This window comes from Scatophagus argus, chromosome 22 (genome assembly GCF_020382885.2).
Source record: "Scatophagus argus isolate fScaArg1 chromosome 22, fScaArg1.pri, whole genome shotgun sequence".
NCBI classification, from domain to species: Eukaryota; Metazoa; Chordata; class Actinopteri; family Scatophagidae; genus Scatophagus; species Scatophagus argus.
The window spans coordinates 9,203,062-9,219,604 of record NC_058514.1 but is presented as its reverse complement, the minus strand read 5'-3'; the positions used below and the strand labels follow the sequence as shown (position 1 = coordinate 9,219,604).

Here is a 16,543-nt window from a genome sequence, read left to right as displayed (position 1 = left end):
CGGCAGTTTCACATTAAAGGATGACTATGGAGGGAAATGATTGACTGTCAGGGTTTCACCACAGATCTTTAGTGGTCTAATATATCAACTCATGTTAAAGGAAGAATCCACCTGCAGCTGTTAAACTGCTGTATGTCAACAATCTGTCATACTCAATGCATCTGAGGAGGAATTTTACAATGAAGAGTTTTACTATGCGCCCACTTTTTTTCACTGTCCCTCATCATCTTTTTATTCATTACAGGATGTCAAAGCAAGCGGTTTATCTCAAAAGCAACAATGCAGGCTGTGGCTGATGGGTTTCGTTATTTTCTGTTCTGCTACTGCTCTTTGCTTTTGAGTGGCAGGATGGTAACTGCTGTGTTTTTGGAAAGCTGAAGGACTTGCTGCTTTGGAAATATCTTCATGTTGTGTCGGGACTGAATGAAGAATTGGTGCTTTAACTGAGTGATTCATCTATCTAACTGACAGCGCTTTGCGGATGATGTTTTTCATGGTTTCAAGAACATTCAAGTTCAAACTAAAACCCGTTCAAGGTTTTTGGAGAAGTGTTAAACCAGATGGGGCGGCACGCAGGCCTCATAGGAAGAGGGTTACAGGTTTGAATCCCGGTCTGGGCCCTTCTATGTGGAGTTTGCATGTTCTCCCTGTGCCTGCATGGGTTTTCTCCAGGTACTCCGGCTTCCTCCCACAATACCAAAAACATGCACATTAGGTTAATTGGCTACTCTAAATTGCCCCTAGGTGTGAGTGTGAGAGTGTGTGGTTGTCTGTCTTTGTGTGTTGGCCCTGCGATTGTCTGGCAACCAGTCCAGGGTGTACCCCGCCTCTCGCCCGTAGTCAGCTGGGATAGGCTAAAGCCAGGGATCTGTACTTGTAAAGTTGCTCCACATTAAACTGGGAAAACCATTTCTTATTGAACCTGTCATGTTAGAAAAGGAAATGGTCTTCAAAGAAAGATGGGAGCGTACCTTTGCCTCGTATTATGATTTTCCCTTTGTGTGAAATAAGGGTTTGTAGCCCAAGCCACGAAAAAGATACCTTTGCGCAGTCAGTGTGTTTGTTTGGGTGCAAGTGTTGCAGCATTGACAGGTTTCAGCTTCTCGCTCTCTGTCTCACCAGGCCTATGAGCGCCCTCTGTTGATGGTCCTCCTCCTGGAAAAGTGGCACCAGCTTCTTATCTGGAGGAGACCAGGCAATAGTGAGAACACACACATGAAAGAGGTGTTTGAAGAAAGCTTTGATGCTGCATCTACCCTAGAATGAACACTACAGGTAGCCTCAGGTATGTCAGTGCAGCAGCATCATTAAACAGGCCATCAGTGGGGATGGAAGAAACTGAAACTCTGACTTGTTTATGGCTTTCATAAAAAAAAAAGGGGGAGTTGAAACTAAGGCATTAATGGATTCTTCTGGGTTGGATTTTTGCTTTAAAAATATATCCCAAAGCTTGGGGGTTGTGAGGGTGCAATTCCACTCTGTATGTGTGTGTGTGTGTGTGTGTGTGTGTGTGCATGTGAGAGAGAGAGAGAGCCTGTATGCATACAGTTTTTTTTATGTCAGCCACAAAAGTGGACTACGCTTCAGCTCGGTTACTGAAGATGAATTACTGCACCCTTGCATAAACACTCACATCACACACATCTTTTTAACTCTTCTACACACATGCAGGAAGCTGGCTTTTATATATTATAGTAAAATATGTAACAGATATAAATAGCACTTGCAGGGCGCAGCTGACTGATAGGCTGTGCTGACAGATTCACTGTATGTCTGTTAGTAGTTCAAAGTATTCTACTGTTTCAACAACATATTTTTGACATGTAGCTGATGTTGTCATTCTCAGCGAGCTGGTGTGAGTTCAGTGCTTTTGCTGTGTCTGCCTTCATGCCAATGGACACATTGGCTTGTCACAATCACAAGGCTGTCACACTAGCCTAATTTGAAGCAGTGCTGATTAATGAATTACTTGATCAACAAAAGTTAATTAATATCAATTTTGATATTTTCATAAGTCAAAAAAAATGCCAAATATTTGTCGGTTCCAGCAGCTAGTCTAAGTTGGTTTTGTTTGTTGCTAATGGGATCTCTTTAAATTTTCATCTCTGGTTGTACAAAACAGACCATAAGAAGATGTGAAAGACATTACTAGCGATGTTAGCAGCATGGCTCCTGGGATGGCTAATGGCAATCTGTCAGTCAGTCCATTTCGTTGTTCCTGAACCGTCTCAACAAACTGATTGCTGTGAATGGCATGGCCGTTTATGTTTCAGTCTTCAGACTTTCATCAGATTAAATAGCTCACCAGTCACCCCTTCATCAAGAAAACCATATAGACAAAAGTATTAGGATACCTGATCATTACACCAACAGGGACTTTAAAGGCATCACGTTATAAATACATAGACAGCTTTGGAGTGATAACTGCTTCCACTTATCTAGGAAGGCTTTCCACAAGATTTCTGTGTTTCTGTGGGAATTTTTGCCCATTCATGCAGTAGAGCATTTGTGAGGTCAGGCACTGATGTTGGACAAAAAGGTCTGGCTCACAATCGCCATTCCAGTTCATCCCAAAATTGTTTCTTTACGGGCGTTGCTTTGTGCACTGGGGCATAATCATGCTGATGTTGACATTGCTATGCTTCCAAAACTGTTGCCTCAAAGTTGGAAGCATAGCATTGTCCAAAATGTCTTGCTATGCTGAAGCTTTAAGATTTCCCTGCACTGGCAGTAAGGGGCCGAGCCTAACCCCTGAAAAGCAGCCCCTGCATACTTTTGTCTATATAGTGTATTTTCCTATTTCCCAAAATTGTAACGCTGTCAGTCACTTGCACTCATTTTATTTGTGAAGTGACATATATATATTTTTACCTAATGAAAATAAGCAGCCTAAAAAAGTTATTGATATGACACACCTGTCAATAAAACCTTCAGGTATGCAAGAACTTTATAGAAATTATCAACATAAAAACATGATCAAAAAGTCTCGGCACAGACTGCAAATAGCCGAGTTAGACTGGTATACTGTAGTTGACATCTTCAGTACAAACACTGTGGGTTCAAAATGTCCTAAAGATAGCTGTAAAAGCCAAGACAGAGCCATCATCTATGTTGGTGCAGTGAACGTGAGCAAAAGGCAGTGAATGTGCGTTTTACAGGTGAATATAGAGGGAGTTTGGGAGCGTATGCATCTATGTGAATTAACTGAGGGAAGGGAAGCTCCCGTGTTGTGGTTGACACCAAACAGCTGCACCGAGAGAGCGAGACTGAAACAAAGACAAAGAGCCAGGGAGGAGAAGGAAGTACCTAACTCCCCACTGTTATGTAACTGTAGCATTCTTAAACTCATCTGGGTTTTTTTTTTTCATGTATTTTTCACCCCTTTCTCCTTTCCTTTCCTCCCTCCCCTGTCTTCTCAACCTCTCCTTCCAAGATAAATTAGTGTGGTGGTTTGGTTTAGCTGAATTCTCCAGTGAGCATGAAGAATGTGACCTCAGAAGCACACACAAACACACAAAGCCAAACGCGCTCGCACAGTTTTGAGCTCCACATAACAAGGTTTTGTTATTCAAGACGGTCACAACGCTTGAATTGTGCATGTCTGTGTACCTGTGTGTGCTGCATTTACAGATTTGTGAAGGTATGTGTGTGTTCAGTGTGCTCGTGCCGTCTTACCAAGACTCCAGGTGTCCACCATTGATAGAACTCTACAAAATAAGAAGAAAGGCTTTGCATGAAAACAATCCCTCGAGCCAGCATTATAATAAGAGTCTTACTTTTCATGCTGTAAGCAGTATAATGCTACATTGCTGCAAAAATAGAAATAAATATAAACATGTATAAATATATATATAAAACCATAAAAGCAAAAACTTTGTAAGCAGGTGCTGGGAAGCTGTTGGTTTGCTCAAACAGGACACAATATATCTGTGCATGCAGGTGTGTGTCTACCATCAACAGTTCTAATCTTAGTTCTGAGGTATTTTAATTCAAACTAAATATGTCATATTGAAAGAGTAATTCTCTAACAGTTTCATGCAGGTCATTCATGCTTATAAATGGCACCAGGTTTTGTGTACTTTTTCTAAAGTTGTGGGAGTTTGTGCAAAAATCAAATGTGAATGTGGTATAACAGCGCATTTCAAACCAGAAGTGAGAGCCTAAGTCACTCCACAGTGAGCGAACAGAGAACAGACGTTTTGGTTCTTGGTAGTCAGTGTTTTCTAGAGTGGTTTACGCCAGCTCTGGTATGGAAACTGAACATCTGCCTTCTACAGTCCAGTTGCACATTTATATTCATGCTGTTTTGCAAAGAGTAAGTACAGGCATATTTATCAAGGCTCCCAACAGGTCAAATTAAGTAATGAATTTTATTTAGATTCCAGTCAGGACCCATCAAATAATCTAATATTTTTTTTTTATGGGAAGCAGGGACTTTTACTAATACATTAAACCAAAAAAAAAAAAAAGAAAAAAAAGGCACTTTCCATTTGCTTCACATCTTTACTGTATTAAATTATGGTTCATTCTTCAACTGGCTGTAGCTCAGAATTTATCTAAGCTGACAAACAACTTAATCATTTAAACACTTTTTGGGTGTGAATCCAGCACAGTTAAAGAGTAAGACTGGTGATTTTCTACTGAAGAAGAAATACCCTGAAAAAGCCAAAAACCAATAACAAACTGATCCCACTGACAAGAATTGTCAAACCAAAGCTTGTAGTTTATTCCTCAGTGCCACAGAGCTCCACTGTCGTCAAAACATGTAAGAAAAGTGAGCTACACTGTTTTATTGGGTGGGTGACATGCTCCCTCTTTGTGATAAAGATGGTCACTGTAGTTTATATCGTCAACCCCACATACAAACCATCCTGCTGCTGTAAATTACAGTCACAAATGTGCATTAAACTACAGCTGAACACAGTCCATACCAAATGCACTCTTTCTACTTGTGTGAGTGAGGTTGTGCTCAGCTGCTTTAGCAAATAATTTCAGCTTATCAAATGAAAGGCATTTTGAAAGATTTAAATCTTAAGTAAGAACCAGTGGGCTTTGAGCTGAGTGCCACTTTTGAGGCTTTTGTCAGACTGCCTCTTTTGGAAAAATCAACGAAACATGCAAGGATAATTGAACGTGCGCAACAGTTTTGTAGCTACTGTTGGTCTTAAAATGTACAAGTTAAATGCTTTCCCAAAACCAATCAATTTTGAGAACTAATTATAGTTCCTCCATCGAGCAGTTCAGGTAATTAACACCTGCACAGCCATCAAATGGACCCTCTGGGGAAAATGTTTAGTCAGCCATTGTTTCCAAGGTCAAGGATGGACTGTCAACCTAATGTACCAGGAGTAGTAAAAGAAATTTAAACATCTAAAATGCCATGACGACTGGGCGATGGAGATCTGCAGATGGAGATCCTGTGACATTATCAAAACCTCCAGAAAAACTACTAAACGGCCCTCATAATGAGTTTTAGCTAATACTTTTATAAACTACAGTGCTAACAGTACTAAAACACTTCAAACATCTAACCAAAAGATAACTATGAAATTCAGGCCTCATTGTACTTTTCCAAACACAGGTGCAGTCATACCTCCACTCCTTCCAGTTTTAGGACTGTGTGTCTGAGCTAATGTATTTTTCTTAACAAAGCTCCAGTGAGAAGAAGACCTACTTCTTTGTGTTCTCCTCCATGTGATTTAAGTGGCTGGACGATCTCCTCTCGGACCTCTGAAAATAGTGATAAAGTCATGGGGCGACATATGCTCACATCCTTTTACAAAAAAACCACAGGTATGCAGACAAGGACACACGGAGCCACAGACGTAGATATACACAACGACAAGCACGCCCAAACAATTATCACCAATCAGTCAATGTAACTTTAGGGAAAGTTTGACACACTCTCACCAGTTTATCCCAGTCTGCCTGTATGCGTGAGGTTCTGTATCTGGGGTTGGGAACAGCATCCAGATATTTTGTCCTCTCTGTGTTCCACTGCAGCTCCGACCAGAAACCCTGGAGACTCATGGCCTACACACACACACACACACACACACACACGCACACACACAGACACACACACACACACATGCATGCACAGACAAAACTACAGTGACACAGCAAGGACACTGCTGCAAAGCAATTGAGAATAATTGCATGTAAATTACACATAAGCAGACACAGTGTATATAAAATCACACTGTTTTACATATAAATGTCATTTTGAATGCAGTCTGCCACAGTGATTTCACTGTGCCAGTCTAATTACCAACCTAAACATCAGGCCAGTTTTTATTAACCGGCTCTGTAAATAGAGCAGAGAACTGAAGCATGAATACTCCTTACTATGACAATAAATGCAACAGTCATACATATCATTCAGTTTAACTTCAAAGTTTCAGCACAATAAATCTGACCTAAAAATTAAAAAAAGACATGTTGATACCTTTCCTTGGATCACAGCTTCAATATGCAGCTCAGTGGTACACAACACACCAGGGACCTCCAAAAGACACACTGGTATCTCCTAGAACACAGATAGACAGAGCAAAGTGTGTGTGTGTGTGCATGTGTGTGTGTGTGTGTGTGTGCATGTGTGTGTGTGTGTGTGTGTGTGTGTGTGTGTGTGTGTTACCTTTTTGTCAAATACAGAGGAGTAAGGCAGGACTTTATCCAGGCTGAGAGACTTTTCATAGCTTATTCTGTACAAAGAGGCTGTTTGTGTTTGTATGTATGTGTGTGTGTGAGAGAGAGAGAGAGGGAGAGAGAGAGCATGTAAGACAGTATTTTATATATCACAGTTATTCTGAATTTTTATCTTAAAATCACTATAAGACAAATGAGACATATGAGATGCACATACATCTAAAACTGGACACTGACTTATTAAGTGTTTAGTTTATTGTTTGGACTCTACGCATACAGTACAGTAACACCTGTATTAATAATGACCTTGTATCTTAGAGAAAGTAGTTATTGCAGCAGAAATAATATGCAAATGTATGCAGCAAGGTGCTCCATCTATCTAATGTGATCATTTACTCTCCAGGCGATGACAATTTTCTTAAACATGAAATTAATACCATGTGTCGCTCTTGAGTTATTTTCTTCAGACAGACACTGGGGGATATACAAGTGTGTTGCTGAGGGTTTACTAGGGCTTAACCATATTTTTCAGACTGCTCTGAGCAAGCCACAAGTCTCCAAGGTCCCAGAATAACTAAACACATCCTCAAATCCAGACTCTGCAGACTTGCGTTGGCACAAATGTGCAAGAAGAAATTTATGTGCCAAACAGACTTGATGAAAGAATTCAATTTCGTATAGACAAGATGTAAGCAGCTCAGTAGCCATAGACAGACAGAGACACAAAAAAGGCAAGGGGGGCGGATAAACTCTAAAAGGAAGAAGAAGTGATTCCCAGGAGACTTAGCTGCCACTGACCTAGAATAAACTCCTGGATCTGATCAAAAGATTCAAAGGCATTCATGTTGTCACACAGCCATTCAATAACCTACAGACAAGACAGAAAAACACAGGAGACAGGTGTCAAAGTGGTTGGAACACGACATGACAGTTGTTCAAAATGTTCATCTTTTAATATACTTGAATATACTAGTTTATCTTCCTTTCCTATCCTTTAAAGGAATAGTTTGGCATTTTGCAGAAATATTCACTGCTGAAAGTCAAATGAAAAGATGTCTGTGCACTGGTTAGCTTAGGTTAGCATAGAGACCGAAAACAGGGCGAAACAGCTGGAATGGCTCCATCCAGGCTGAACAAACAAAAAATACCAAGTACCATCAAGGTGATAGTAGAAGGATTTTGTTATTTTTAGACAGACTCAAGCTAGCTGCTTCTTGGCTTTAACACGAAGTGAATGATCTCCTAGTGGTGTTGCTCTCCTAAGATAATGATAGACAAGTGAAAATGTATTATTAAGTTTTTATTTATATTTCCAACATGTGGAAATAGGCCTTTAAAATGTCTTCATTTTATTTATTCTGTATTGAAAATATGCCACTTTTAAGCCACGCAAGCAACTCGGGATGGCAAAGCGTATCAGTCGGCTGGTCAGCTTGTTTGCGTACATGCTCACATGTAGTTGTAGTAACTGGTAAGAATTTTTGGGATGATGTAGCCTCCATGAGCTTCTGATGTTTACATCACATCACAGAAACATGAAAAATTAATGATGTCCCTAAAGGCTGTCCCCACAAAGCAGAGAACCACAGTGCAGCAGAGTGAAAATTCATTTTCCATCGCCCGTTTTTCTGCAGTTTGAAGAAATATCTCATTACCAAATTCATTTTGAGTCCAGATGATGTCCGGAAACAGAGAAAATGTCTAACGTAAGAGTGAATGGGAAGAAAAAGCGGCACTAGCAGGAGCTAGTGGAACAAAGGAACTTCATTTGCACAGTATTCTGTTAAAGTTAAAAACCACTGTGAACCAAGCAAAGAGCGTTAACAAGCAATCACATTTATTAAAGTCACTACTTTTTGTGCTGCTGACCCCATTAATAGAGTCTACAAGGAATACCAAAGTTTTGTGTGGTGTCCAATTTCCAAGTGCTAGTTGCACTAATGAAGCTGGTGACTCATTTAACCTTGAAAGAAAGAACTTATTACAATCTATCAGCATAGATGGAACATCTTAATTTAGGTGCACTACTATTAGAGCCTGAGTCATAGACAGCTCTGTACCCAAACAAAATATCTGTCCCTTTTCTATTGTCTATGTTTGACTCTGTTTCATCTCAGACCACTTGTCTTCTCTCATCACCTCTTTTATTGCAGCATCTTGTTTCTTAGTCTTCTTCCATCTGTTCATTTCTAAATCAACTGGCAAAGTGACTGTCAGATTTCCCACCATTCTGCTTCTTCACCCTCCCCTCGTGTGTATGTTCATCCTCCCCCTTCAACAAGGACATATTATTCACATTGTGACTTTGCTTAAAAAGTAACTTAAGTTTGCAGTAAGTTTATGTAAATGCAACGCTGGGTGAAAGTGTATGTTCTGCAGGCCCAGATGATGCGTTACATCTTTATTTTGTGGAAACATAAAGTTTGCTCTTTGCACTTTATCACAAAAACTCAACAAATGTGCTATAAATATTAACATTTCTGTCCTCCTGACTCTTTCCTGCTTTCATTTGTACCTTCAGCTCCAGGTTTGGGTCATTTCCCATGTAAACCAGCAGGCAGTGGAGGGCGGCCAGGCGCTGAGGGTCAGTCTTACTGCTGGGACACCTTGAAGCGAGGTGACACACAACAAATTTACTTTTATACAATATAAGCATATACAAACAGAGTGGCGCAAAGGCAGATGCTGAGGCAGACAGCCAACAGTCAAGTACGGTACCATGCTGTGATGTATGTGCTGTTTAAAAAGTGGATTCCAGTTTAAAAAATGAATGAATAAATGAATAAATACACCAAAATAAAAAGTGTACAAGAAAAGGGTAATGCAAGGGGCCACTGATGCATGTTTATTGAGACAGATGGATGAATCCAAGGTGTCTGCGGGCCAAGATCCAAGTTAAAGCTGTTGTTTATTTCAGAAAGAACGACTAAATTACTTTTCCTCTCCACCTGTCTACTTCCTGCCTACTTTTACTCTCCTCTGCTCTAAAGTGCCTTCTCTAAGCATATGAACACCATCTAATTAATAACCCCAGTATTTAGAAATCCTTAATTTCCACAAAGTTCTGAATCACGCTCACCTAGTAGGAGCATCTGATCGCAGCATCTGCAGCAGGTAGGCAGGGCTGAGCTCAGCAGTGTGGATTGTCCCAGTGGCCTGATCCAACAAACTACTGCTAGACTCTCCCTCTGCATGCAACACTGTCATGTTAGCTGACTGACACTGCAGGCCCAAGTCCACATCCAGACCTTAAGGTGGTTGAGACAGACAGATGAATAATAAGACATGGAAAGTTATACATGTTTCCTGTATTAGACAAACAAAAAAAATGGAGCATGTAGTGCAGCTGAGAAAAGAGGGTGAACAAACTGCTTCAAAGCCATCACTCAGCTTAGGCACCATTTGTACAAAAATCTCGCCTTACCTGAGATGAAGAGGGAGTGACAGGGCATCTCATGCTGCCTGGTGTTGATACAATGCAGGAAATAGCCTTGCAGATACACCAGGATGAAGTAACCTACATATAGAAACAATCCAGCATCACTGTCAGGGTATATGTCAGCACGCAGCAGGCACGCCAGACTTGCATGAGGATACACTCATATTTTTGTGACTGTGTTTCTCTTTTGGAAATGCTTGGCAGGCAGTCAGACTCACATACTTGGTAATTATATAGATTCTGATGAGGGGGTATATCTGTATTATGTGTCTGAGTGTACAATGACCTATGGGGATGAAGAGTGGATGGAGCTGTGTGGCTTTCTGTGACGACTGGTCGCTTCCCAGAGATACTCTGAATGTCTTGCTGCAGTCTGCAGAGAGAGAAAGTTCACATAACCACACGCTCGAGATCAAAACAGAAGGGAAGAAATATTAAGAGAAAGAAATCCGGTGTTAACCATTCTTTGAATACAGCGGGCAGTGCACACACCTTTGTGAACTAAAACCACAGTGTAGATCAGTTCCTGTTTGTCTTTAAGAGGTTGGCTGTAGCACACACACATGCTTCCTAAAAACAAACCAGAGGGCAGAGCAGTAATCCACGACGGTCCTTTCAAAGGTATATCAATCAGTGTGGGGGGAGGAATAGAGCACATTGTTGAGATTTGTATTTGATTCAGAAATCAGAGATCAATCAGTAAAATCAACAATTCAGCAACTGAATCAAATGGTAGTAGTTCTACAAATTACTCATTTCCTGTTAAAGGTTGGATTTTCAATCAAACAGTTACATTAATCTTGATCTTTTTAAATATAAATTTTAACTTTAATTCCAAAACACAACATACAATTCTTTCAAAAAAAAAAACAATCACTGTGTCATCATAGAGACTGTGAATTTACAAAATGTCTTCAGCCATTATATTTTGATCTCTGGGGCTCCAAAACATATTGGACTTACTTTCTTGTTTCCACAAAGAGAAATGCAAAGCACACACACAAATACATAGAATTAGTCATGTAACTGTAAAGTCAGTTCATTTACATGTACAGTTTATTCTTAAGAATGTGTGTGTAAATGTGTTACCTATTCTGTTTGTGAACACCGTCATCCTGACACGCTCCTGCTCTGGTCTCTCTGTGTGATAATGGTCAAAACCCAGATTTACAAACCTGTTGCGCACACATTCACAAAAGTCCCAGTTAGTTACGAAGGCGTAACAGCAAACGAATAGCTTGCAAGGCACAGGAAGTGTACAGGAATTTCTTTCAGTGTCTTTGACTGCAGGTACATGTCAATAATTCAAAGGAATTCAGAAAACAGGATGAGGTACCTGCTGAGAAAACATATTTCTACATTTTATTCTGTACTTGTAGTTGCTGCCTTACTTGACGGTGCGGAACGGATTAGCAGGCAACTCTAATGGGAGTTCCAACTGTGGGACAGTAATATGGATCAATACAATTATATGTTATTATCAGGTCACATTGTGATTGTGACAGCATATGCAAAAGACAGAGAATTTTTAGGACACAGAGGTGACTCACCACAGTCTCGCAGTTATGGCTGAGGTAAAACTGAACACACCTCATCACAAACTTGTCCTGCGAAAGACATTGTCTTGTTACTCAGAGTGGCCACTCAAAGGAAAATTTGTCTTGTGCTCTTCATATCCGTCTTTTTATGACTGAATGTAAATAAATGCAACATCCTCCCAAGTATAGCTGGACATGCCTGAGTCTGTGCTGCATTATTAGTGAGGTAGTAGAGTCTTTGTGTGTGTCCGTCCCACTGGATCCAGCAGAAGTCCTCCACTACTCTCTCTGCTGTTTTGGACAAACGCTCAGGATTCGCCATCACCTTATTCACACAAACACATTCATATTCATTTTGGAGACACACTGAATTTTTAATGCAAAGCTCCCCGGGAGGACACGAGACGCAGTACATTTCGTGGCCTCAGAATGGGAACGAAAACAATATATTCCTTGCACCAGGTTATGTAAATTAATGACAGCCTTTTTGCTTATTAATTACTAGATATGTGCATTCACCACTATCCTCAGACATTTTGTTCAAAAGAAAAAGAGCTGGCTAAAATGAGCAATGAGGTGAATGTAGAGTCCAACTTACCACTCTGTAACCCTCCTGCCTCGTCAGCAGAACATGGTAGAGATCTACATCTGCAATGCACAGGGATAACTACAGTTATACCCAACGTAATGTTTCTCAAAGGAATTCTGTTTCTGAGTCTGTAAGTGTAAAAAGACAGATTATTTCTCTGCAAATACGTTGGCCTGTTTTATTGCAGATTAAAGAAATAGAGCCCACACAGACAGACAAGCCAAAGGGCACACGCGCACACACACACACACACTTACATCCATCCTCAGTCAGCAGCAGCAGGTGGCTCTCCAGCACTGATCTCCTGTCAGTTTCTGAATGGAGGAACTAGGGAGAGCAAAGGAAAACATAACCGAGCACACGAATGACTGCTTTATAACGTTTAGCATGCAGGGAAATTTTATTTGTTGGTTTTGATACTTTAAATGCAGGCTACAGACATTCTTGGATGGAATTTTTTATTAGTGGCCTAATAAAAAATACATTAATAATATTCATCTGTTCATAAAAACACATGACCAGGAAAGAGAAGGGGACAAATAAAAAAAAAAAAAAAAGACTAAAGTAACTCCAAGCCAGTGCACTTTCAGCAAGATTGTATAATAAATCTCTGGCACTCGTGCGCTGTAAGCTCCAGTGTTCCATAACCACAACATCAACTCATAAAATACATAAAAAAAAGACATAAAATCTACCTGCACTTTGACCCTGCAGTCCACTGCCTTGAGGACTTTAGTGTTATTGATGGGATGGATCTCAGTCAGGAGAGTGAGACACTTGGACACTAGAGGATATGAGAGCAAATTAACTGAAGAATGTGACCAGAATGGTTATAAATAGAGTATACTGAATATTTGAGGAAGCTGGCATGGTCGATGTCATGGTTTGTAAATGAAACAGAGACAAAGAGATCTTGGATGTTACTTGGTTTGAGGTGCTCCTGCCCGCTGGTGTTTTGTGTCAAGCTGATAGCTGAGAGGAGGAAAAAGAAGCCCAGGCATGGTGTCATTTGACTTTATTTACATTTTCCACAGAGTTCAATCATTCTTCCTTTAACCATGGTTTGGCACCACTACACCACAATAACCTGAGCTCAAACTGTGTCTGCACTCTTATCAGGCCCTAAGTTGCAAAATAGTAAAATTAATTTGTTGGCTCGGATTAAGATGAACTTCTCACTTATTGCCTGATCAGGGGTCAGGAACACAGCTTTGCCAACAATGTTCTTATCTATACATTACAGAGTCTCACCTAACAGGGTCTCCTCCTTGTTCAGGGAACAGCTGCTGACACACACCTGCTTGTCAAATGTGTACAGGAGCTGTTGGAGAGAACACACAGCCACATGGGAACAGATGAGCACGAACACACACTCATACACAAAGTCTGCAGCCCTAAAGAGAAGAGGACATTGGACGCAAACACAATACCTTGTTCTGCCTGGTGTTCGGGTCATACTTCCCAATTCTGGTGGTCCCTGTTGCTCCCTATCAGAACAGAACAGAGTAAATAGGTCATGTGTCATCAAATCAAATCAAATCAAAATACAAAGATGGATAATCCCAATCCAATCCCCAATGCTGTCTCCCACCACATCTATATGTGCAGAAGAACGTCATGCTTGACCTCTTCATTACCCTGGCTGACCCTGCTGATTAACCTGATTGGACCTGCTTCACTTCAAACCAGCAATTTACCACTCTCCTTTTTTTGGTTCAGAAGATTTAAAATAAAATGAAGTCTGCTCTGAAACCCAAGGCACAGCAAGGCATGCGTAAAACTGTGAACCTTGCACTAAAAAAGAGATTATGTCGTCTTCGCAGGCTGCACACTGCCTTTAACCTCCTAAACCTACAGACTCTGTGGGGTCTGTCATTAAATATTTATGCTGTGCAGAGGCATGCTTCAACCCACAGAACTTTAGTTTAAATTCTAGTAAGGTTGCCAAAAGTGCCACATATGTTAGGCAGCATTATGGAGAAATCTGTATCAAAGAATCATCCATCCATCCATTTGTTGATGAATGTTGGAGAGAAAAAACTGAATATTTTACTCACTATAACTTCAGTGAAGAGACGCATTTATGTTGGTTGACAAACAGTGTTCATATGTTTGTAAAGTACAAGCGATTGAGGAAAATGTAAAGCGAAAAGCTCGTGTGTTTATTAGAGAATATCAAGTTCAGAATCAGAATCAGAATCGTCTTTATTGTCATGTAAGTGAAGAGGTTTCACATTACTAGGAATTTGACTTGGTGATTGGTGCAAACATAGAATGTAAGAAAGAGTAACATATAATAGTAGAATAAAATATACACTAAATACACTAAATATATCTGATTAAAATTAATTATAATGGTAAAAGTTAAACATAAGTCCAACAAAAGAGGCAATGATAAGGGAATGAGACTGATAAAAAGTGACACCAGTGCAGGTTACAACATAACTAAACAGAAAAGAGCCCTGAATTAATAAGGATTAGAATAATTACACTCATTATGTGATTACACTCAGCATAAGAAACACTTAGCATGCAGTGCCCTCACCATGGACTTACCTTCCAGGAGAAAAGGATGCTCCCATCTCTCTCAATGTTCAGGATACGAGCGTCCACTGCTCCAGAGTACTCTGAAGGCACCACATTATGAAGTCATACATGTCCAGTGTTATGTTCAGTGACAATATAGGGTATTTTCAGTATATATTAAGTTATTATTGCACTCAGAGGACTCAGATGTGTATATGAATTTATTTGTTTTTTAATTCTAAAATTAAAATTAAAATTGTTATCATGCTACAGTAAACGTTTCACTGGTTAGTAATCGCAGGATATTTGAAAGCTTTGCTGTGATATTTGGATCCTGCAAAAAAAAAAATTAAACCTTATTTAACCAGCGACAATCGTATTAAGTTTGTCAGCACTGGGAATGAAATAATCTGCATTCCATTTAGTTTATACGATACTTTTGTCGATTAAATGATGTTTTCATACAAGTAAATACATTTTAGGGTAAGCTACTCATTCCAAATTGTATGTGGTTGCATGTTTCAATCGTTTTTGTCCCCTGTATTTTATCTTTTCATTTGAAAATTTGCTCCATACTTAAGACGCTTTAAGGCATGCTCGGTGATTTATATCAAATGTTAACCTTATTACTTTCTTTACATGGTAATAAGAAAGGAAATGAGAAAAGTAAAGAGCGCCATCTACTGGTGATATGGTTTAACATTGACCCTCTGGGGAATGAGATTTTTCTATTTTGAAGCTCAATCTCTACACGCAGTCCTTGCTAGATTTTGTCCGAGAAATTCACTTTTTAAATGTCATTATTCAGTGTCGTAATTATTGCATGAATGTATAATGCACCTAAACTCACTTAAGATTCTGTAATAACGCTGAACGTTTAAACTTAAACCCGACGCTTTTCGCCTAGCACTTTTAGCTAATTACGCGTCAAAGCTATGCAATTACGTACGTTAACAGTATAAAACGGTGAAAAAAGACGCTGACAGCTGACGCCTGAACGCCTCACCTTTCACCCTGCAGACCGACGCCTCCTTCCTGAAGATATCACACTCCACATCTCTGTGCAGGTCAAACTTTGGTGTTAATTTCAGCATGTGTGCACTTAAGTCTTCAGCCTGCTATGATTTCGGCTCAAGATCCCTGCTCATATAATTCTCTGTTTTGTTCTCCTTGACAAGAGGCAGCACCTGGCAGCTGGTATTTGCGCATCATGTGACCGACTGTGTTACTTGGGACACTTGTACCGTGAACAAGACACACATGAACTCTGCACTTCCTCTTCACGACTTCAGAACTCTGTTTAACGTTATAGACTTGCGGAAATCTAGTGTTGTCCTAAACTTAGCTCCTCCCTTGTGTTGGTGCAGATCGTTGGGGAGTGAGCTTTCATAGGCTGAAGGACGCATCAGTTCTCCGGGTAGGAATTTCTCACCTCCCCGCTGAATGTTGGAGGCTCCAGGCGCTTCACATCGGCTTTATATCTGTAACAGCAGGCTTACTTTACATACAATGGGTTCAAATGGCTCTTACCAGGTGGATGAATACCTGCTGTTGCTCAATTTGTTGAACAGGAACTCTGATAGGTTGAGGATTACAGTAGCCTATGTGGACAGTGTGTGGTTAATTTTAAGCTTTGCTTGTACTCAGCTATTGCCAAAAACACTAATGGATATCGTTTTTTTTTTTTTTTTTGCATATGTAGTTCTTACAGTGTATTTTCACCCTGATGATCAACACTGGGACAAAGCGCACCAGAGATTCAGAGATCCTTTATCAAATTTGTTTCCCTTTATGCATTAATCC

General features: G+C 40.1%; 1 protein-coding gene across 5 annotated transcripts in view; it reads right to left on the bottom strand.

Moving 5' to 3' along the window:
* The window catches only part of LOC124053746 (gamma-secretase activating protein), a 31,596-nt gene extending 15,382 nt beyond the window's left edge, over window positions 1-16,214 (bottom strand). Inside the window, exons 1-25 of one of the 5 annotated variants that reach the window (XM_046379207.1) lie at window positions 15,747-16,214; window positions 14,771-14,841; window positions 13,645-13,701; window positions 13,466-13,535; window positions 13,139-13,186; window positions 12,910-12,998; window positions 12,472-12,541; window positions 12,224-12,273; window positions 11,825-11,950; window positions 11,638-11,694; window positions 11,479-11,525; window positions 11,177-11,262; window positions 11,051-11,053; window positions 10,580-10,657; window positions 10,374-10,460; window positions 10,073-10,165; window positions 9,728-9,896; window positions 9,164-9,254; window positions 7,447-7,516; window positions 6,638-6,717; window positions 6,449-6,529; window positions 5,911-6,033; window positions 5,675-5,730; window positions 3,676-3,707; window positions 1,120-1,181 (exon numbers count right to left, since the gene is read on the bottom strand). In XM_046379207.1, the coding sequence (XP_046235163.1) occupies window positions 1,120-1,181; window positions 3,676-3,707; window positions 5,675-5,730; window positions 5,911-6,033; window positions 6,449-6,529; window positions 6,638-6,717; window positions 7,447-7,516; window positions 9,164-9,254; window positions 9,728-9,896; window positions 10,073-10,165; window positions 10,374-10,460; window positions 10,580-10,657; window positions 11,051-11,053; window positions 11,177-11,262; window positions 11,479-11,525; window positions 11,638-11,694; window positions 11,825-11,950; window positions 12,224-12,273; window positions 12,472-12,541; window positions 12,910-12,998; window positions 13,139-13,186; window positions 13,466-13,535; window positions 13,645-13,701; window positions 14,771-14,841; window positions 15,747-15,834 (1,884 nt within the window). In that variant the 5' untranslated portion in view covers window positions 15,835-16,214. The remainder of the gene's footprint in view (window positions 1-1,119; window positions 1,182-3,675; window positions 3,708-5,674; window positions 5,731-5,910; window positions 6,034-6,448; window positions 6,530-6,637; window positions 6,718-7,446; window positions 7,517-9,163; window positions 9,255-9,727; window positions 9,897-10,072; window positions 10,166-10,373; window positions 10,461-10,579; window positions 10,658-11,050; window positions 11,054-11,176; window positions 11,263-11,478; window positions 11,526-11,637; window positions 11,695-11,824; window positions 11,951-12,223; window positions 12,274-12,471; window positions 12,542-12,909; window positions 12,999-13,138; window positions 13,187-13,465; window positions 13,536-13,644; window positions 13,702-14,770; window positions 14,842-15,746) is intronic. The other 4 variants (XM_046379203.1, XM_046379205.1, XM_046379204.1 and 1 more) reach the window with 4 other exon arrangements.
* Between the last annotated feature and the right edge of the window lie 329 nt (window positions 16,215-16,543).